This window comes from Apodemus sylvaticus, chromosome 14, assembly GCF_947179515.1.
Source record: "Apodemus sylvaticus chromosome 14, mApoSyl1.1, whole genome shotgun sequence".
In the NCBI taxonomy this organism is placed as follows: Eukaryota; Metazoa; Chordata; class Mammalia; order Rodentia; family Muridae; genus Apodemus; species Apodemus sylvaticus.
Window position 1 is genome coordinate 89,951,428 of NC_067485.1, and position 23,334 is coordinate 89,974,761.

The 23,334-nt window shown below is 40.6% G+C and overlaps 1 protein-coding gene and 1 pseudogene across 1 annotated transcript in view; one reads left to right on the forward strand and one right to left on the reverse strand.

Moving 5' to 3' along the window:
- The window catches only part of Ryr2 (ryanodine receptor 2), a 466,338-nt gene extending 443,327 nt beyond the window's left edge, over positions 1-23,011 (reverse strand). Inside the window, exons 1-2 of the mRNA XM_052156653.1 lie at positions 23,006-23,011; positions 22,610-22,729 (exon numbers count right to left, since the gene is read on the reverse strand). Of these exons, the coding sequence (XP_052012613.1) occupies positions 22,610-22,729; positions 23,006-23,011 (126 nt within the window). The remainder of the gene's footprint in view (positions 1-22,609; positions 22,730-23,005) is intronic.
- Positions 9,042-10,064, forward strand: LOC127665016 (glyceraldehyde-3-phosphate dehydrogenase-like; annotated as a pseudogene).
- Positions 23,012-23,334: the final 323 nt, after the last annotated feature.

A 23,334-nucleotide genomic window follows, 5' to 3' on the forward strand; every position in this document is an offset into this window, starting at 1 on the left:
ACTGCTCCACAGCCTCAATGACATGTCATCATCACCAGGACTAGTTCCTTCTAATAGATCTTGGTTTTTATTACAAATACATTGACATCAACATGATGTGTGTGTGTGTGTGTGTGTGTGTGTGTGTGTGTTTTCATGGTCCCATATTGAACAAGCTGGTCCAGGGCATCTAGGAGTATCTATAAGTGATTGTGGATTGCTTGTCTCCAACTGAAACAGCTCCACCACACCCTCTCCCTCACAAGACTCAGAGAAGATGGTAGCAAAGAGGGTGGGAGGACTGTAAGAGCCAGAACCCGGGGCACACTGCTGTGAAGCAGTGTCTTCTAGACATGGTAAGACCATTACATATATGAACTCATAACTGCTGTGGTTGCATGTACAAAACCTGCACAAGACCAAGCAGGCCAGTGTTCCAGTGTGGACAGGGGCTCAGAGGCCCCATCTCTGGTTAGGACATAGAGGCATTTGATGGCTGCTGAGTAAGATAGTTTTCTTCAGGGCCTGTGGCCCATTAGTTGCTTGTCCATAGTGGACAGACTCACACTCATGTGACCATCAGCAGAAGTAATTGAACCTGTACACTAAAAATGGAGGGCATGGGAGGGGACTGCAGTGAGGGTCAGGGAGGGACTGGGGAAAAGTAGGAGGGCGGAGATTATCAAATACATTGTAAACATTTACACATTCTCTCTCTCTCTCACACACACACACACAGAGAGAGGAGAGAGAGAGAGAGAGAGAGAGAGAGAGAGAGAGAGAGAGTTTATATTGATTTACAGTCCTATCAGGAATGTATGAGGATTCCCATTGTCACCATGATGCACAGCCATGCTTGTAATCTTTCACCAGTGTCACATGTGATTCACCACAGTGTGATTTTTCCCTTTTCTCACTAATCATCATGAACACTGCCAAACATCTTTCAAAATATTAGGAAGCTGTGTGAGCTTCCTCTCTTAGAGACATTTCAAGTACACGAAGCATTTGTCTATTCAGATGCTCTTTTCTCATTATGAACTCACAGAATATCTGCAGATTCTCCAGAGGGAAATCCTTCATTTTTACCTGTGCAATTTAAAACCTCCTCCCCCAGTCTGAGCTTCATCCAGTTGTTCAACCTGTTTGTTTTATGTATTACAGTGTGTCTTAGTCAGGGTTTCCATTCCGCACAAACATTACCAGGAAGCAAGTTGGGGAGGAAAGGGTTTATTCAGCTTACACTTCCACATTGCAGTTCTTCACCAAAGAAAGTCAGGACTGGAACTCAAGCAGGTCAGGAAGCAGGAGCTGATGCAGAGGCCATGGAGGGATGTTTCTTACTGGCTTGCTCAGCCTGCTCTCTTATAGAACCTAAGACTCAGGGATGGCCCCGCCCACAAGGGGCCCTCCCACTTGATCACCAACTGAGAAAATGCCCCAGGGCTTGATCTCATGGAGGCCCTTCCCCAACTGAAGCTCCTTTCTCTGTGATAACTCCAGCCTGTGTCAAGATGGCACACACACCCAGCCAGTGCATGGTCCTTGTTGTGCTTGATTGTTTTATGATGTATTATGGTATCTGTTAATATCTGGAAGTCTTTCCTTTCAATGCTGTGAAATAAAAGTTTCTTTTTCTTTAATGTTTATAATTCTTGGAACTTTTTAAAAAATCAGTCTTATTTAAGTATAATACACAAGCAGTACACTTTACCAATTAAAGCACTCAATCTGATGGATCTTCAGACGTTTTTACTATCATTTAACTAGCATAACAAGTGCTAAGCACAAAGTTTTCATCTATTTTAGGGAAGAAATACATCTACACATGTCTACAGAAATTCCTATCTACTTCTCCCAAACCTTCCTGTTCAACTACTTTATCAACAGAGATGTATTTGGGTTTTGTTGTTGCTATTGTTTTGCTTGTTTGTTGGGTGTTACTTTTATCTTTTTATCTAATGATTCTGTGTCACATAAATGAATAAATCCAGAACTGAGGATGTCATTCAATACTAAGAACCCATGACCAAGATACTTGAGGCCTTGAGTGACAGTATCCTAGTCATCTCAGAAACAAATGAATAGTTTATTTTTTAACTATATAATATCCTTTTGTCAGTTGATGGCAATTTTGGTTGTTTCTTCATTTGAGAAACAAATGTCATGAGAAATGTTTTCTGTTATGATGAAAAAAAATTTCTAAACACACAATACTCTGAGCAGAGGCAGATAAATAACTCTTAGATAGATAACCAAGAGTGGATTACCAGGCTATGGCACAAAACCTTAATTTTATCAGAAATAACAATTTTTCAAAATGATTGCTCCATTTTGTGTTAAAATGTAATTTAATGTTCTTCATTATAAAATACCAGTTTGCAGCTAAAATATTTTATGCAGATATTAGAAAAATTATACTAGCAAAAGATCTTGGCATTTTAATTATGTGAACTTTTGTAATTATCTATTTTTCTGTAAAGCCTTTTCATTGTGTATGGCACTATTAGAAGGTATGGCCTTGTTGGAATACATGTGTGGGTGTGGGCTTTAAGACTCTCGTCCTAGCTGCCTAGAAGCCAGTATTCTGCTAACAGCCTTCAGATGAAGATATAGAACTCTCAGCTCCTCCTGTACCATACCTGCCTGGATGCTGCCATGTTCCCGCCGTGATGATAATGGACTGAACCTGTGAACCTGTAAGCCAGCCTTATAAGAAAATTAAATGTTGGCCTTATAAGAGTTGCTCACAGCAGTAAAACCCTAAGACACATACTTTATACCTAGTAAATTAAGTATCACTTCAAGTGCACTGCACCAAACCCATAGTCAATCAGCATAGGATTAAGCATTATTGTAGCCACAAGTTTGTTTACTCAAGTCAAGCTAAAGGCATTCAATCAATTCCACAAAGCAGGAAAGTAATCTCTGTGTACTATGGGAGGTGAATCTTTTCAAAGCCAGTGAACTGATGAACTGTCAGAACAGATATATCAGTATTGTTGTGAGTCTAAAGAATAAAAGGAAACTAAAAATCAATATATATTTATTGAGCATCTCCTTCCCTCAAAAGTATGTTGTTAGTTCCTGAGAGGTGAGACAGGTGAGTGGTTGTCTGCCAGCCCACACTGCCAGCTAAAGAAAGCATGGAGGACGGAACCATACAACTCTGTAGCAAGGGACGCAGCAAAGGGAATTCACCTTCCTGGGCATGCCTAGAAGGGCGGACATAGAGTGAAGTCGATGAACAAATGAGCCAATGGGAAAGGAAGAGACAGAGAAATGAGAGGGAAAAAGAGAGAAGGGAGGAGAGGAGGAGAAGAGGAGGGTAAGAGGGAGAGAAGAAAGGAGAGGGATGGAAGGGGAGTGGGGGATGGAGGAGGGAAGAGAGAACCCAAGGCTTTACCTCTCAGAGGATAGGCAGGCAGTACAGGTGTTGAGAGGCTTACAAGAAGTCTTGCTTGACAGCGGGATGAAAGAGGAGGCGGCTTCCTCCCAAGTGAAGTGCGTGCAAGGGAGCTCCGGGCAGAGAGAAAGTGGAGCATATTCAAAGGCACCACACTTTTGTCTACAGAAAGACCAAACTGGATTATTTATACTCTGGGGAATGTAGCCACATGTCTCAGAATACCAAGGCAGTAGCAGAAGCAAATAGCTCGCAATGCAGCATTCAAACAGTGCCCACTGTTTCCTTCCTTCAATCACCATGCTGGAGACAGGGCGTCTGAAGGCCTGACACCCCCTCAACAGAACACTCGCAGTTGCTCACTCCTGCACCACGCTCTGTTTATAATCCATACAACCGGAGTTTTACCCATTTGGGCCCTTTCAAATTTCAAAAACATTAACTCTTCAATTTCTCTCCATCTAGAAAATCCACCAAGCCCTATGCTCCACTGTCCTAAGACTCAACTAATACTTCAAGTCAGAAATTTTACCTCTCTCTTAGCTTTGGGGTGGGATGAAAAAATTTAACTGACATAAACATTTTCCTCTACAATAATTTTGATTATTAGTCTTATGGCATTTGTTCAGCTGACTCTTTAGAAAGCTAATGCTTCCTAGGTACTAAACCAGACATAGCTGGGCTGCCTCCGTGTACCAGATCTGCATTATTTTTACAACTCATAAAATGAGGATAGTTTCCTTTTTTCTCTCTCTCTCTGTGTGTGTGTGTGTGTGTGTGTGTGTTGGAGGGGTGTCTAGGGAGATACCTCAGTGTTTGTCATACAAGCATGAGAGCATGAGTTCACATACCCAGAAGACCATAAGAGTTAAGGGCAGCAGCACACGCTCATAATCCCAACACTGGGGAAGCAGCCAATAGAGGAACCTTCTAGCTCACTGGACAGTCATCCCAGAAAATCACTGAGCTCCCAGTTCAGTGAGGTCATACACACACACACACATACACACACAGAATTTGGAGAGCCACAGGAGAATTCAAGTGACCTTGACCTCTGACCTCCACCTGCAGGTACACACACATCATGCATATCCTGTGTACATGTACCCACACATGCACAAGACACAAACACATATGCACATAATGTCTGAAACACACATTTCTGTGCCCATCAATACAACTTTTAGGCTCACAGCCAAGCTTATCTATTTGCATGCTGTCTACAGCTGCTCTGGGGCTAAATGTCAGAGTTGAGAAGAAAACATGACCCAAGATACCTAAAATATTTACTCTCTGGCTCTTCCCAGAAAAAGCTGCCAAGCCAACCCCGTGTCTCCAACAGCTAAGCCACACTCTCAGATCTAGAAAAGAAGAAGCACGAAAGCCCTGAGCACAGCATGGGCGTCCTGCAAATTCAGTGCCAAAGACTGACAGCTTTGGGATAGGGAGAAAACAAAGTCAGTGGTTTAGAGCATCCCAGACTAAGGTCCTGAGTTCTGATCCCATGTAAACGCTGGGTGGGTGTGATAGCCTGACTGTAATTCCAGTCTTGGAAGCAGAGACAGGGAATACCCAGGGAAGTCTACTTATGGAGACTATGTGTGAGAATACACATTCAAAAAACATGACTTTAAACCCTATATCCGACAGAGGGCTAATACCCCCAAACCCAAAAATATGCAAAGAACTTAAGAAGTTGGTGGATAAGGGGATATTAGCCTGAAAGCTCAGAGTACCCACGATACAACTCACAGACCGTAGGAAGCTTAACAATAAGGAAGGCCAAAGTGTGGATGCTTCAAACCCACTTAGAAGGAGGAACAAAATAATCATGGGAGGCAGGAGGGAGGGACCTGGGTGGGAGAGGAGAGGGGAAGGAAAAATGGGGGAGGGGCAGGATCAGGTATGGGAAGAGACAGAAAAAGGGTCGGGAGAATGCACAGAAATAAGTAGCAGTGGAAGTGGGGGCCCTTGGGGAACCACTAGAAAGTCTCAGACATCAGGGATGCAAGAGGCTCCCAGGACTCACTGGGGATAACATTAGCCAAAATACTCAACCGTAGGGAGATAGAACCTGACAAGACTAGTCCAGTCAACAGACATGGCCCTGTGCTAAGAGTGACTCCACAGGCAAGAGGAGAGCTCCAGGGAGGGTCTGCTCCAGACAGTCCCACCTGCCCCATGCGCCACCAGACGATGGGTACACTTATTTCTTCTAAAGTTTTCATTTTACTTCATTTTCTAAATCTTGCAAGAAGATCACTAGGAAACCAAGCAGCCCTTTCTTAACCAAAGTGAGGATTCTTTAAAACCTTTAAAATTTCCTCAGAATTTAGCTCCTAAGGCTATGCTGATATCACATTTAATACTTAAGGATTCCATAAAATGCTTCCTAGATGGAGATTTTGATTATATCATCTTATTCTACAATTATGTTCTTTTGCAGCCATCCTTTCCTAACTGGGTAGCAGCATCATTGAGTGCTTAAAGTCTAATAGGAATTATTCATCTATAACTTATAGAAACACATGGTTCCGTTCTATCCCAATGTAATAATCTGCCCCCCAAATTAAATGGCTATGGGCATGCCATCTAATCATAAAATCAATTATTCTAAATTTCCGTGTGTGTGTGTGTGTGTGTGTGTGTGTGTGTGTGTGTGTGTGTCCAGAAGACAATCTTGGATTGTCATTCCTCAGAAGCAGGCTACCTTATTTTATGAGACAGACTCTCTCTCTCTGGCCTAGAGTTCCTGCCTGGTGAACCAGAGTTGAGCCAGACAGCAGCTTCATTCAGAGCACGGCCTGCCTCTGCCTCCTCAGCACTAGGCTCTCCAAGCATATGCCACCATGGCCAGCTTTCCCCCCAATGCATTCTGGGAATCAAACTTGCAAGCCGAGCACTTTATTAATGGTGTCATCTCCCCAACCCTCATAGAGATATTTTCTTTCTTCCAAGCACACTGCCTACTTTTCTTTCCTCTTAAAATACTGGAAATGAGTAGCATATAATGCAACTCTTGGATAGTAGTAAGCAAAAGTGATTGTTGGAAAATTCACCTTCTTCTCCAACATGCTGGTCTTTCTTTTGTGCCCCTTCTGCACAAACATAATCCCCTAAAAGCCAAAATGAATAAACAGAATGACAGTAATACTAGTATTTGTTTTCCTCTAGCATGTTTTATTATTTCAATTAAACACTGGAGGAAACATGCTGTGAAAGAAGCTTCTGAAGTTTAAGATGTTTCACAAACCTCGTTTCAAAGCCAACCTTTCTTACATCATCTAGCATTTATCTCATACTGACATTTTTATTATTCAAAATTTCCCACTTGAATAAGAAGAGCAGTTCATCTGGAGCAGCACAACTGCCATGCATCATTGATGGCCCCATGCATTATTGATGGGGTGAATAATATCCTGAAAGGACAAGTCACCAGAGATAAAATTCTGCTTTTTCATGTCCCATTATGGGGAAGAAGTACTTGTACTTAAAGCGATGCCAGGGAAAACTGCAGGAAACGGAGAGCTTTCTCTGTAAATGCATGTGTATGGGTGCTTTTCCTGCATTATACGTATGCACACCACGTGTGTGCAGTGCCTGCAGAGGCCAAAAAAAGAGGTCAGAGCTCATGGAACTGGAGTTACAGCTGCTTGTGAGTCACCAGGAGGTGCTGAGAATCAACTCTGAGTTCTCTGCAAGAGCCACAACTTCTCATTATCACTGAGCCATCTCTCCAGTCCCCGGGCAGAGCTCACTGAAAAGACTTGAAAGCCTGATCAAAATTAACAGTGTGGGGTTTGGTTTTTTTTTTGTTTGTTTTTGTTTTTGTTTTTTTTTTTTTTTTGGTTTGTTTTTTTTGGATATTTGATTTTTTTCCGAGACAGGGTTTCTCTGTATAGCCCTGGCTGTCCTGGAACTCACTCTGTAGACCAGGCTGGCCTCGAACTCAGAAATCCACCTGCCCCTCACTACCAGAGTGCTGGGATTACAGGCGTGCGCCACCACCACCTGGCAACAGTGTGTTTATGTATGCTCTGGAAAAGGGCTAGCCTAGGCAACATAGAGTCTGAAGCTGCAAGAAATCTCTAAGACCCATGCTCTCTGTATCACAAAAAAACAAATGCCTGGTAGTGACACTTTGCCTCAATAAGACCATTAAATAAAAGCAAGACTTCACTACAGTGAGTTCCTTAAGATTGCTCTCTAAACTGTGGATTAGATAGTTACATTTGTATGTAACAGTGATTCCCAAACTGTGTTCCTATGGAGTTCTTGGTTTCCATCAGATCTACAGTATTTGAGGTGAAATGATTTCCTAGTGTTGTGATCTTTCTTACTGTTTTAAATTCCTATACAGCCAAACTCATGTATTCAAAAATTGTTTTCTGTTTAATAACATCTTTTAAAACTTGGATTGTTTTGATACAAAATTAGATACATCATTATGATTTTTTTGGACCCATAGAGATCTGCCTGCCTCTGCTTCCCAAGTACCGGGATTAAAGGTGTGCACCAACACCACTTGGCCTCCTTATAACTTTTTAAATTTTTATTAAATTTATTTTTATGTGAGCATCCCAGAGTCATGACAGCTTTCGGGAGTCATTTCCCTCTGTCCACCATCGGGTCCCAGGGAAAGAGTTTGCTGGTCAGGCTTAATTGGCAGCACTTTAACCCACGGCCACCTCACCAGCCCTACTTCATCAAGTCTAGAGTGCTTGCTGCCGTGGGTTTTGATCCTTAAGGTGAAGACAACATCTCATGGCACCATATGAGAAGATAAGTACTCACCATGGCATAGAACTATACACTGCCCCTGTCAGTAACTGAAGGGCCAACCAGATCAGTCTCCCATGAAACTATAAAATCAAATATCATAAAAAGCCCTCACAGAGGATCTGGGGGTTGACCATTTGAGTTGGTTACTGTTATTCTGGTCTTCCTATGTAAAAGCACAAAACTACAGTTTTAGTTTTCTCAAAGCTACATACACCTGGTCTCAGTTATTAAACATCAGCCATGAGTAATCGCTTCACTTAATTCAATTCAACAGCATGGAGCAATGCAAGTTCACAAAAGCCACATCCATTAAACTGGTTATTGATTAATGAATTATCTTGCAGATCATAAAGTCCTGGTAAGTGGGAGGAAGAATGGAACATCAGAACTGTCACATTTCCTCACAGTTCACATCTGTAAGCCACTCCAGTTAGACATGGGTTTTCTATTACAATAACAAGGACATCACCAAAGCCAGCTAGGGTAGGCCAAGTTCTGTAGTGAAGTCAACACTCTACATCCAGATGTCTCCTTTTACGACAGGACTGTAAGGACTGTGGAGATTTCTCAGGCTGCAAAGTGATAGCCTTGCAAACTCAAGGACCTCAGGCCAATCCCTATAATCCACACAGAGAAGCAGGACACAGGAGCACACCTTTGCTTGTATCTTTGAGATAGGGTCTGACTCTGTAGCCCAGGCTTTCCTCTATATAGCTCAGGCTGACTGGAAACTCGCTACAACCGACCCAGCATCCCAAGTATTAAGATTTCTAGTGTGAACCGGACTACAACTTATTCACTTTGGCTCTCAGCTCCTCCCTGTTCCAGAGACAGACAGCCACATCTTCTTGTGCAGTGCCAGTCTCATCCAATAGACAAGATGGTAAAGGTCGGTGTGGAAGAATTTGGCCGTATTGGGCGCCTAGTTACCAGGGCTGCCTTCTGCTCTGTATCTGGCAAAGTGGAGATTGTTGCCATCAACAACCCCTTCGTTAACCTCAACTACATGGTCTACATGTCCAGTGTGACTCCACCCATGGCAAGTTTAATGCCACAGTCAAGGCTGAGAATGGGAAACTTGTCATCAACGGGAAGCCCATCACCATCTTCCAAGAGCGAGATCCTGCTAACATCAAATGGAGTGATGCTGGTGATGAGTGTGTTGTGGAGTCTACTAGCATCTTCACCACCATGGAGAAGGCTGAGGTCCACTTGAAGGGTGGGGACAAAAGGGTCATCATCTCTGCCCCTTCTGCTGATGCCCCCATGCTTGTGGTGCATATGAATCACAAGAAATATGACAACTCATTCAAGATTGTCAACAATGCGTCCTGTACCACAAACTGCTTAGCCCCTCACCTCACTCCCCAGCCAAGGTCATCCATGACAACGTTGGCATCGTGGAAGGGCTCATGACCATGGTTCATGCCATCACTGCCACTCAGAAGACTGTGGATGGCCCCTCTGGGAAGCTGTGACATGATGGCTGTGAGGCTACCCGGAACATCATCCCTGCATCCACTGGTGCTGCCAAGGCTGTGGGCAAGGTCATCCCAGAGCTGAATGGGAAGCTCACTGGCATGGCCTTTCATGTTCCTACGCCAAATGTATCTGTTGTGGATCTGACCTGCTGCCTGCAGAAACCTACCAAGTATGATGACATCAAGAGGGTGATTAAGCAGGCATCTGAGGGCCCACTAAAGGGCATCCTGGGCTACACTGAGGACCAGGTTGTCTCCTGAGACTTCAACAGCAACTTCCACTCTTCCACCTTTGATGCTGGGGTCGGCATTGCTCTCAATGACAACTTTGTAAAGCTCATTTCCTGGTATGACAATGAATACAGCTACAGCAACAGGTGGTGGACCTCATGGCCTACACGGCCTCCAAGGAATAAGAAACTCCAGACCACCCACCCCAGCAAGGACACTGAGAGCAAGAGAGAGGCCCTCAGCTGCTGAAGAGTCCCTGCCCTACTCAGGTCCCAACACTGAGCATCTGCCACACAGTTCCCATCCCAGTCCCCACAATAACAGGAGGGGCCTAGGGAATACCATCAATAAAGTTTGCTCACCCAAAAAAGAAAAAAAACCAAATTATTCATTTCCTGAATATTTCAAAATTCATTCAAATACAAGTAGGTAAATGTTTCCTTATTACTTAATTTCCTCTATTTGGGTTATTAATCCCTTCAATCCATGTCTAACTTAACTTTAAAATATTTGAGATCACGTCCTTTCCCATTAAATTAATCACTGGCTTTTCTGCTGATTTTCTTTCACAGAACTAGTTTTTAAACTAACACATCCTTTAACCTCCCCACCCCTCCATCTTGCTGCTTTCCCAGGCTTATTTTCTGTTCTTTTCTTACTTGCCTACTTAGTTGGGATTTTTTCCCACTTTTAAGAACTTGTAAATTTAATGCTATAAATGTCATCTTCAATTCTTTGCTACACCTCATATATTCTGAAATACCATGCTTTATCACTGTTCAAGAAACAAAATTTCATATTCCTTTAACTTTGCTTCTTCTTTGGCCAAATACTTATTTCCTAGTGTATTTCTTCTTGTTGTTGTTGTTTTACTGGATATGTTATTTTTTCTTTCCTTTTTTCTTTATTTTTTTTATTCGATATAATTTTTTATTTACATTTCAAATGATTTCCCCTTTTCTAGCCCCCCACTCCCCGAAAGTCCCATAAGCCTCTTTCTCTTCCCCTGTCCTCCCACCCACCCCTTCCCACTTCCCCGTTCTGGTTTTGCCGAATACTGTTTCACTGAGTCTTTCCAGAACAAGGGACCACTCCTCCTTTCTTCTCGTACCTCATTTGATGTGTGGATTATGTTTTGGGTATTCCAGTTTTCTAGGTTAATATCCACTTATTAGTGAGTGCATACCATGATTCACCTTTTGAGTCTGGGTTACCTCACTTAGTATGATGTTCTCTAGCTCTATCCATTTGCCTAAGAATTTCATGAATTCATTGTTTCTAATGGCTGAATAGTACTCCGTTGTGTAGATATACCACATTTTTTGCATCCACTCTTCTGTTGAGGGATACCTGGGTTCTTTTTAGCATCTGGCAATTATAAATAGGGCTGCTATGAACATAGTAGAGCATGTATCCTTATTACATGGTGGGGAATCCTCTGGGTTGTTTGATTTTTTTTTTACTTTCTATAATTTTTGTTTATATTCCAAATAATTTTCCCTTTCCCAGTTCCCCCCTCCCCACAAGTCCCATAAACCCTCTTCCCTCCACCCCTTCCCCAAACAAACCCCTCTGACTTCTCTGTCCTGGCAATTCCCTAAAATGCTGCATCAAGCCTGCCCAGGACCAGGGCCCTGTCCTTCCTTCTTCTTGGAAATGATTTGATATGTTATTTGTGTCTTGGGTATTCAGAGCTTCTGGGCTAATATTCTCTTATCAGTGACTGCATTGTATGTGTGTTCTTTTGTGAATGAGATACCACACTTAGGATAATATTTTCCAGTTCCAACCATTTGCCTAAGAATTTCATGACTTCATTGTTTTTAATTGCTAAGTAGTATTCCATTGTGTAAATACACCACATTTTCTGTATCCATTCCTCCATTGAGGGATATCTGGGTTCTTTCCAGCTTCTGGTTATTATAAATAAGGCTGCTATGAACATAGTGGAGCATTTATCCTTATTGTATGCCGGGGAATCCTCTGGGTATATAGCCAGAGAGGTATAACAGGGTCCTCCATAAGTGCCATGTCCACTTTTCTGAGGAACCACCAGACTGACTTCCAGAGTGGTTGTACCTTCTTGCAATCCCACCAGCAATGGAGGAGTGTTCCTCTTTCTCCACATCTTTGCCAACACTGGCTGTCTCATGAGTTTTTAATCTTAGCCATTCGGACTGGTGGGATGTGAAATCTCAGGGTTGTTTTAAATTGCATTTCCCTAATGACTAAAGATGTTGAACATTTCTTAAGGTGTTTCTCAGCCATTCAAAGTTCTTCAGGTGAAAATTCTTTGTTTAGCTCTGTACCTCATTTTTAATAGGGTTATTTGGTTCTCTGGGGTCTAACTTCTTGAATTCTTTGTATATGTAGGATATTAGCCCTCTGTTGGATGTATAGTTGGTGAAGATCTTTTCCCAATTTGTTGTTTGCTGTTTTGTCCTTTTGACAGTGTCCTTTGTCTTACAGAAACCTTGGAATTTTATGAGGTCCCATTTGTCAATTCTTGATCTTAGAGCATAAGCTATTGGTGTTCTGTTCATGAACTTCCCCCCTGTGACCATGTCCTCAAGTGTCTTCCCCAGTTTCTTTTCTATTAGTTTCAGTGTGTCTGATTTTATGTGGAGGTCCTTGATCTACTTGAACTTGAGCTTAGTACAAGGAGATAAGAATGGATCAATTCTCATTCTTCTGCATGCTGACCTCCACTTGAACCAGTACCATTTGTTGAAAAGACTATCTTTTTTTTTCCCACTGGATGGTTTCAACTCCTTTGTCAAAGATCAAGTGACCGTAGGTGTGTGGATTCATTTCTGGGTCTTCAATCCTATTCCATTGATCTACCTGCCTCTCACTGTACCAATACCACGCAGTTTTTAATGCTATTGCTCTGTAGTACTGCTTGAGGTTCAGGATACTGATTCCCCTAGAAGTTCTTTTACTGTTGAGAATAGTTTTAGCTATCCTGTTTTTTTGTTATTCTAGATTAATTTGAGGATTGCTCTTTCTACCTCTATGAAAAATTGAGTTGGGATTTTGATGGGGATTGCACTGAATCTGTATATTGCTTTTGGCAAGATGGCCATTTTAACTATATTAATCCCGCCAATCCATGAGCAAGGCAGATTTTTCCATTTTCTGAAGTCTTCTTCGATTTCCTTCTTTAGAGACCTGAAGTTCTTGTCATAGAGATCTTTCATTTGTTTGGTTAAAGTCATACCAAGATACTTTATATTGTTTGTAGATATTGTGAAGGATGTTATTTCCCTAATTTCTTTCTCAGCCTGCTTATCCTTTGACTACAGGAAGACTACTGATTTTCCTTGAGTTGATTTTATAATCTGCCACTTTCCTGAAGTTATTTATCAGTTGTAGGAGTTCTCTGGTGGAGTTTTTTGGGTCCCTTAAGTATACTGTCATATCATCTGCAAATAGCAATAGTTTGACTTCTTCCTTTCCAATTTGTATCTCTTTGACCTCCTTATGTTGTTTAATTGCTCTAGCTAGAACTTCGAGTACTATATTGAAAAGATATGGAGAGAGGGGGCAGGCTTGTCTAGTCTCTGATTTTAGTGGGATTGCTTCAAGTTTCTCTCCATTTAGTTTGATGTTGGCTACTGGTTTGCTGTATATTGCTTTAATTATGTTTAGATATGGGTCTTGACTTCCTGTTCTTTCCAAGACTTTTAGCATGAAAAGATGCTGAATTTTGTCAAATGTTTTTTCAGCATCCAATGAAAAGACTATGTGGTTTTCTTCTTTGAGTTTGTTTATGTAGTGAATTGCATTGATGGATTTCCATATATTGAATCATCCCTGCATCACTGGGATGAAGCCTACTTGATCATGGTGAATGATTGTTTTGATGTGTTCTTGGATTCGGTGGGCAAGAATTTTATTGAGTATTTTTGCATCGATGTTCATAAGAGAAATTGGTCTGAAGTTCTCTTTCTTTGTTAGATCTTTGTGTGGTTTTAGTATCAGCATAATTGTGGCTTTGTAGAATGAGTTGGGTAGTGTTCCTACTGTTTCTATTTTATGGAATAGTTTGAAGAGTATTGGTGTTAGGTCTTCTTGGAAGGTCTGTTAGAATTCTGCACTAAAACCATCTGGTCCTGTGGTTTTTTGTTTTTTTTTTTTTTGTTTTTTTTGTTTTTTTTTTTTTTTTTTTTGGTTGGAAGACTTTCTATGACCCCCTTCTATTTCTTTAGGGTTTATGGGATGTTTAGATGATCTATTTGATCCTGATTTAATTTTGGTATTTGGTATCTGTCTAGGAAATTGTCCATTTCCTCCAGATTTTTCAGTTGTGTTGAGTATAGGCTTTTTTGTTTGGGAGACTTTCTATGACCCATTTTATTTCTTTAGGGGTTATGGGACTGTTTAGATGATCTATTTGATCCTGATTTAATTTTGGTGTTTGATATCTGTCTAGGAAACTGTTCATTTCCTCCAGCCTCTCCAGTCATGTTGAGTATAGGCTTTTGTAGTAGGATCTGATGATTTTTTGAATTTCCTCAGTTTCTGTTGTTATATTTCCCTTTTCATTTCTTTTTTTTATTCGATATATTTTTATTTACATTTCAAATGATTTCCCCTTTTCTAGCCCCCCACTCCCCGAAAGTCCCATAAGCCCCCTTCCCTCCCCCTGTTCTCCCACCCACCCCTTTCCATTTCCCTGTTCTGGTTTTGTCCTATACTGCTACACTGAGTCTTTTCAGAACAAGGGGCCACTCCTCTGTTCTTCTTGTACAGCATTTGATGTGTGGATTATGTTTTGGGTATTCCAATTTTCTAGGCTAATATCCACTTATTAGTGAGTGCACACCATGATTGATCTTTTGAGACTGGGTTACCTCACTTAGTATGATGTTCTCCACTCCATCCATTTGCCTAAGAATTTCATGAATTCATTGTTTCTAATGGCTGAATAGTACTCCATTGTGTAGATATACCACATTTTTTGCATCCATTCTTCCATCAAGGGATACCTGGGTTCTTTCTAGCTTCTGGCTATTATAAATAGGGCTGCTATGAACATAGTGGAGCATGTATCCTTATTACTAAGATCAAGAATTGACAAATGGGATCTCATGAAATTACAAAGTTTCTGTAAGGCAAAGGATACCATCAAAAGGACAAGTCAGCAACCAACAAATTGGGAAAAGATCTTCACCAACCCTACATCAGATAGAGGGCTAATATCCAATATATACAAAGAACTCAAGAAGTTAGACCCCAGAAAACCAAATAACCCTATTAAAAAATGGGGTACAGAGTTAAACAAAGAATTCTCACCTGAAGAACTCCAGATGGTGGAGAAACATCTCTAAAAATGCTCAACTTCATTAGTCATCAGGGAAATGCAAATCAAAACAACCCTGAGATTTCACCTTACACCAGACAGAATGGCTAAGATTAAAAATTCAGGAGACAGCAGGTGTTGGCGAGGATGTGGAGAAAGAGGAATACTCCTCCATTGCTGCTGGGGTTGCAAATTGGTACAACCACTCTGGAAACCAGTCTGGCGGTTCCTCAGAAAACTGGGCACCTCACTTCCGGAAGATCCTGCTATACCACTCCTGGGCATATGCCCAGAGGATTCCCCCAGCATGTAATAAGGATACATGCTCCCTTTTCATTTCTAATTTTGTTGGAATTTAAGACCAGCCTTAGACAGTGGTGATCTGATAGGGTGCATGGGATTATTTCAATCTTCTTGTATCTGTTGAGACCTGTTTTGTGACTGATTATATTGTCAATTTTGGAGAAGGTACCATGGGATGCTGAGAAGGTATATTCTTTTGCTTTAGGATGAAATATTGTATAAATATCTCTTAGAACCATTTGGTTCATTATTTCTCTTAGTTTCCCTGTGTCTCTGTTTAGTTTCTGTTTCCATGATCTGTCCATTGTTGAGAGTGGGGTGTTGAAGTCTCCAACTATTATTGTGGGGAGTGCAATGTGTGCTTTGAGGTTTAGTAAAATTTCTTTTATTAATGTGAGTTCCCTTACATTTGGAGCCTAGGTGTTCAGAATTGAGAGGTTGTCTTGGTAGATTTTTCCTTTTACCAGTATGAAATGTCCTTCCATGTCTTTTTTTTTAACAACTTCTGGTTGAATATCAATTTTAATCGATATTAGAATGGCTAATCCAGCTGGTTTCTTGGGACCATTTGCTTGGAAAATTGTTTTCCAACCTTTTACTCTGAGGTAGTGCCTGTCTTTGTCACTGAGATGTGTTTCCTGTATGAAGCAAAATGTTGGGTCCTGGTTACATATCCAGTTTGTTAGTCTATGTCTTTTTATTGAGGAATTGAATCCATTGATTGTTAGGAGATATTTAAGAAAATTGATTGTTACTTCCTTTTATTTTTGTTGTTAGAGGAATTGTTTGTATGACTATCTTCTTTTGCATTTGTTGAAAGATTATCTTCTTGCTTTTTCTAGGGAGTCGTTTCTGTCCTTGTGTTGGTATTTTCCATCTATTATCCTTTGTAAAGCTGGGTTTATAGAAAGATATTGTGTAAATTTGGTTTTCTCTTGGAATGTCTTGTTTTCTCCGTCTATGGTAATTGAGAGTTTTGCTGGGTATAGTAGCCTGGGCTAGCATTTATGTTCTCTTGGGGTCTGTATGACATCTGCCCAGGATCTTCTAGCTTTCATAGTTTTTGGTGAACAGTCTGGTGTGATTCTGATAGGCCTGCCTTTATATGTTACTTGACATTTTTCCCTTACTCCCTTTAATATTCTTTCAGTGTTTAGTGCATTTGGTTTTGACTATTATGTTACAGGAGGAATTTCTGTTCTGGTACAGTCTATTTGGAGTTCTGAAGGCTTCTTGCATGTTCACAAGCATCTCTTTCTTTAGGTTAGGGAAGTTTTCTTCTATAATTTTGTTGAAGATATTTACTGGCCCTTCAAGATGTAAATCCTCGCTTTCTTCTATACCTATAATCCTTAGGTTTGGTCTTCTCATTTTGTCCTGGATGTTTCAGGTTAGGAGCTTTTTGCATTTTGCATTTTCTGTAACTGTTGTGCCAATGTTTTCTATGGTATCTTCTCTGCCTGAGATTTCTCTCTTCTATCTCTTGTATTCTGTTGGTGATGCTTGCATCTATGGCTCCTGATCCTTTTCCTAGGTTTTCTAACTCCAGGATTTTCTCCTTTTGTGATTTCTTTATTGTTTCTATTTCCATTTTTTAAATCTTGGATGGGTTTGTTCATTTCCTTAGCCTGTTTGATTGTGTTTTCCTATAATTCTTTAAGGTATTTTTGTGTTTCCTCTTTAAGTGCTTCTACCTGTTCACCTGAGTTTTCCTATATTTCTTTAAGGGAGTTATCTATCACCTTCTTAATGTCCTCTATCATCATCATGAGAAGTGATTTTAGACCCCAATCTTGATTTTGTGGCATGATAGTGTATCCAGGACTTGCTATAGTGGGAGAATTGGGTTCTGATGATGCCATGTTACCTTGGTTTCTGGTGCTTATGTTTCTACACTTATCTCCTGCCATCTGATTATCTCAATGCTACCTGCCCTCGAAATATGTGACTGTAGCCTGTCCTTCCTGTAATCCTGGTTGTGTTAGAACTCCTCAGAGTCAAGCTGTCTCTGTGGTCCTGTGATCCTGAGATCCTGGGTGTTCCAGAGCTCCTGAGAATCAAGCTGTCTCTGAAGCCCTGGGATCTTGGTGTGGCCAAGCTCCTGAGATCCTTTGTGTTTTAGAGCACCCTGGAGTAGAGGTTCCTCTGAGTGTTGAGGGGATGGCTGGGGAATTCACTCCCAAAGTAAACCAGTCCAGACAGGAAGGAACTTGTATCACTGTGTCACTGGTTGGGCTGGGTTCCTATGCCCCTGGGTCCCGCTGGTTACTGTTACTTCCAGTGGTTTTGGGACAGATGTTAAGTCCTCCTCACCTCTGCTCCTGTGATCCTGGGCATGTTAGAGCACTGGGGAGCGGAGGTTCCTCTGGGTGTTGTGGAGATGGTTGGGGAGTTCACTCCCATGGTAAACCAGCCCAGGTGGGAAGGCCCTAGGATATTTTTCAATTTTCAGGTCTAAAGGTCTTTTATCCTGAGAGAGGCTATGGTTGCAGACATGACTGCTGCTCCACCTAAGTACTGGCAACCCTACTATAGCCCACTCCAGTAGCCATAAGCACTCTTAACTATTGAGCCACCTTTCCAGCCACTAACAGTCTGAAATTTTAACAATTGACTTCTGCCTCAAAGTTACTATTGCCCCAAAAATCAAACTCTAACTTTTTAACTCTATAGAGGCAAAGATAAAATGCTATTTGTATAAGGGATACACAGCAAATACCTGGCATGCTGAATGAGGAATAAGCAATCATGTTGTCAGATATAAATTCATAGACATTTATATTTTCTGCAGGAAAATCTACATTGATATTTCAAACCTTCCCTTCCAGGAGAAGATGAGCCTGAATAAACATCTTAGGAATATAATGCCTAAACTCCCCAACAAGGCAGCTCTGCCTGTGATGGAAACATGCTATGGCTTGAGCTATTTCTGGAACTGCTTCCAGGCGGTCATATATAATTTATAGAGTCTGACTGGTTATTGCCAACAATCATTCTATGCTCCTTAGTTCATGATAAACACAGGAGACACCAATTGGAGGAGGGGAAACTGCATCCCATTTTTCTACTAGTTAAAGTGAAATCCAGCTACATTTAGGCGAAATACAGCGCTCCTGCTGTATTTACACATTGGAATCATGAACCGAGCCTACAGTTCTGTCCTTTTGTCATAACTTGTTAAATTTTTCTACTTCAGGGCACCATGCTTGTCACTAAAAGATAACAAAGAAGTTAAATCTGGTTCCCAAAGGCCCAAGGCTTAATATATAGAAGCAAAGAGAACATCAGCATAGACTCTGGAAAACAATGCTCTATAAAGATTCTCAGAGTATAGACCAAATGGTACATCCTAGAAATACAGACAAAAAAAAAAAAAAAAAAACACATTAAAGTGGGGGCTACAATGGTAATTTAGGAAAGGTAACCCCAAAGAGAGGTTGCTTCATGGGTCTTCGATAGATAAGCCCCTTTCCCTTATATTTATCAGTAATAGGCATCTGCCTCAAGGTTACTAAAGTCCTAAAAACCAAAGTCCAGAGTCCCAACTCTACATGAACATGGGAAGATGTGCATATCTAAATAGTCATTTGGGATGGATGGAGAGAGGAACTGAGTATGGGAGGAAGGGAGAAGGGAACAGAGAGGGTAATCAGGTGTGGGAGAAAGGGGGGAGAAAGGCCTGGAGTGATAATGGACATGGGGGCGTGGTCTGGTGACTAGCTAGAGGCCTGGGATGAAAGAGGATATGGAGAGTCTATGGGGGTCACTCTAGCTTCGATATAGAGATGGATACGGCTACTTTCAGTAGCCAGGCTGGATTTCCAGAGGTCAGAGGGGGACATCAATCCACCCACAAAATCTTCAATCCAAGATTTGCCTTGCCTATAATAAGTGAAGAGTTAAAGATGAGGCAGAGACTGAAGGAACAACACAAACAATGAGAACGCTTGTCATTTGGTATAACATTATTGAACTAGGAATATTAATTTGAGTGTATATCTCTATATAAGGGGAGCAAAAGACACTTGGATATCATTCCTTTAGTGCTTGCTGTCCATAATTTTTTTAAGTTTAGTCAGCGAGCCCCAGGGATCTACCTATCTCTGACTTCCCAATGCCTCGACTACAAGTGTATACTACACACCAAACATTTTTTTAGCGTGGATTCTGATGATGAAACTCAGGCCCTTGACTGTGCAAGCACTTTCACTAACTAAGCCATCTCCTTAACCCAGAATATTAATTTTTAGTATCAGAAACCAAGTATCGTAGCAAAACATCATCAATACAGTGTTTGATGTAAGGATGAGAGTCAAATGCTGGGTTACCAGGCTGAACAGATGGCTCTTAACAGAGGTTAAGAGATGCTCTTCCAGAAGACCTAAGTTTGGTACCCAGCACCTACATAGTGGCTCAAAACTGCCTGTAACTAAGTTCCAGGGGATTTGATGCTGCCTTCTTACCTCCAAGGGTACCAGACACATACACATGATGCACACACATGATGCATATACATGAATATAGCAAACATACACATAAACATACACATACATGCACGCGCGCACGTGCATTTTCAAAAAGCCAGTTAACCTAAGAAACTTTTTCTAGATACCACAAAAATGTGAGAAAATGGTAGATTTGAAAATGCTAGCTCTTGAAGAATAGTTTTTATAACAGTACCTTTGACAGTAAATTTTACAAATAGAATGTTCTAATGAAATTTGTCAAATCAAAATAACTATAATGAAGGACTTGGGATGAAGCTCACTCAGCTGAATGTTTACCTAGCATCCATAAAGTCCTAAGTTCAAAGCCAACCCTGTCAAAACCAGGTGTGTTGGTGTACATATCAAATATCAGTTCCACGGGAACAGAAGCATCATAAGTTCATGGGTATCCTTGGTCTACCTGGCAAGTTCAAGGCCAGCCTAAGCTATATGAGACCTTTACTCAAAAAAAAAAAAAAATCTGAGGAAGAGTATACTGTTCTTAATATATACTTAACTACATGAGTCCTTATCTCAAATAAAAAGGTGTATAATACATCTAACATTGATTGTTATAATGTTAGTAATATCACTTGGCATAAATGACTATAATAAACATTTCACATATATATAATATATATGTATATATACATTCACTGTTGTTTTACATAATAAGAAGGCAATGTGTCATAAAAGTTAATCAAATATTTGAAGCCCTAATGTTTGGTATAAGTGAGCATAGCCCTTGCCAACAGTTATTAATGTTGAGTATTTCAAGTCTAAGACTTAATACTTTTTCCAATTCTTTATTTGTATAATGAATATCATCACTATATATATTATCTTATTGTGGAATTTAAATGAGATTATGTAACCAAGAACTCTTAAACCAAAAGTCCTACAAAAGAGCTACATGGGCTATTTTCTCCTTCATTTTGTCTCCCAGAAATCTCTCTTTCTTCCCATTCCCTAAGGGTGTTCACGTAGCATAGTCTATCATGGGGAGTCCAATCATGCTCCCCACTGCCGTTGCTCCCAGTGAGAGGAAGACTCAGCTGCCAATCAGAAAAAGCTCCTTCCTGCTCATCTCCCAACTCTTACACTCACTGCCCATAGTCTCAAATCCCTATAAGAGCCTTGAGAGTCTTCAGAGTTCTTCAAACAAATGTAATCACTGCCCTGCTCCAGGGCCCCACCCCCACAGCATCCCATGGTATTACGAAGAAACCTGGACTCCTCACCCTCCCAGGTTCTAGGTCATCCTTCCTCCTCTACAGTAGGTCACTTTGTGCTAGTTAAGCATTGTTCCTGCACATTCATGGCCAAGAGACATTGCATGATTTGGTTATTCTTGGTACAACTTAAAAGAACGACATCACTTGATCCTGACCTGCTCAACCATCTTTACCTCCATGAAGCACTGTAGAAGAACAAGACCTGCCCTGACCCCTGTCTTTCTGATTAATCTTCTTTCTTTCCAGGGCTTTCTCCATCCTGAAATCACATCATTTATGCACACATTTGCTTCTTCACTACAGAATAGCCATCATGGGTCAAAGCCTTTTCCTTACCTATGAGCAAGTATATCCCAGGTCTCTACAGCCCAGAGAGACTCAAAGTTTTCAGATTAAGAATAACGATGGTATGCCCTGTGTGCTCCTAGCTGTTCCCCTCCAGAGAGAAGGTGGAGATCCCACCTCTGCACTCAGAAGTGAAAGCGCTTCTGGGAGGTCACTCTTTCCTGGCAGGCTGTACACTGAAGGCTGTTGATCTGCCTGGCTCTCTGGTACAAATGAAAATAATTCTATTTTCAATTAACTTAGAAATATTTTTATGCCTACCATTTTATATGTATAATTTTCCATGAAATAGCCAATTTTAATGTGTTTTTCTATATATTTCTACAATTTTATCAGAAATAATTTCCATGTAGATCTTCAATTTTATCAGAAAATGTTTATAATTCCCTTTCAATCAACTTAGAAATATTTTTATGCATACCATTTTATCTGTATAATTTTCCATGGTAATCTTCCATTTTAACATGTTTTTCTATATTTTTCTACAATTTTATCAGAAATATTTTCCACATAAATCTTCAATTCTATCATAAAATGTTTCTACTTCTTTTTTCAATTAATTTAGCAATGTTCTTTATGCCTACCATTTTACTCTTTAATGTTCCATGAAAATTGTCAATTTTAATGTGTTTTTCTTTATATTTTTTCAATTTTGTCAGAAATATTTTCCATGTAAATATTCAATTTTATCATAAAATGTTTTACTTCTTTTTTCAATAAAAAAAAAAAAGAAAGAAACAAAGATGGCTCAGCAGGTAAGAGCACTGACTGTTCTTCCAAAGGTCTTGAGTTCAAATCCCAGTAATCACATAGTGGCTCCCAGTCATCCATAATGAGTTCTAATGTCTTCTTCTGGGGTGTCTGAGGACAGCTACAGTCAACTTATATATAATAATAAATAAAGCTTTAAAAAAGAGAAGTAAAAACATTTCTTCTACCCCATTTAGTTAATATATTGCTTGCTCCATAGAAAACAACAGCGTGCTCTGATACACAAACTCACTACCATTAGTGGAACTAGAATACACCATCAGACTTATAAGCTTTCAACCCACCTTAGAATTAGAAGTAGACTCCAAAAAACAAAGTCTGTTGCCAAATCCTTCTGCTGCCAAGCACAGCTTCTGCTGCTCTTTGTGGATGGTCGCGGTGCACTGCAGAACCACCTCATCATCCTGCAGAGAGAACGAGGAAGAAGCATGAGATTCCACATGGCTGGGCTAAGTGAGATCTAGGAACAAAGGACTTTATCACCTATTAAAAATCTCAGCTGTAGGGACTGAAGAGATAGATTAGCAGATAAAAGCACTTGTTGCTCTTACATAGGAGCCAAGTTCCATTCTCAGTATTCACATGGTGACTCACAGCGGTTACTCCAGTTCCAGAGGATCTAGAGGATGCGACATCATCTTCTGACCACGATGGGTATCGTGGAGTTATGGCTCACACACCTTCATGCAGGCAAAACAGTCATCCACATAAAATAAAATATCTAAAATAAAATGATTGAGTATGAGCTATGCTAGTTAGTTTTGACTGTCACATAGACACAAACTTGAGTCATTTGGGAAAAAAAATCTTTATAAGTTATGTAGATCAGGCTAGCTGGCCTATGGGCATGTCTTCATTGTTAACTGATTCAGGAAGAGCTAGGCCATCCAGGGAAGCACCATTCCCTAGGCAAGAGGTCCTTGGTAGTATAAAAGGGGACAAAACTCTCTAAAAAAAACCATCATGGAAGGATGTGTTTATTCTTTCTTTGCTTGACCTTGGATGTGAT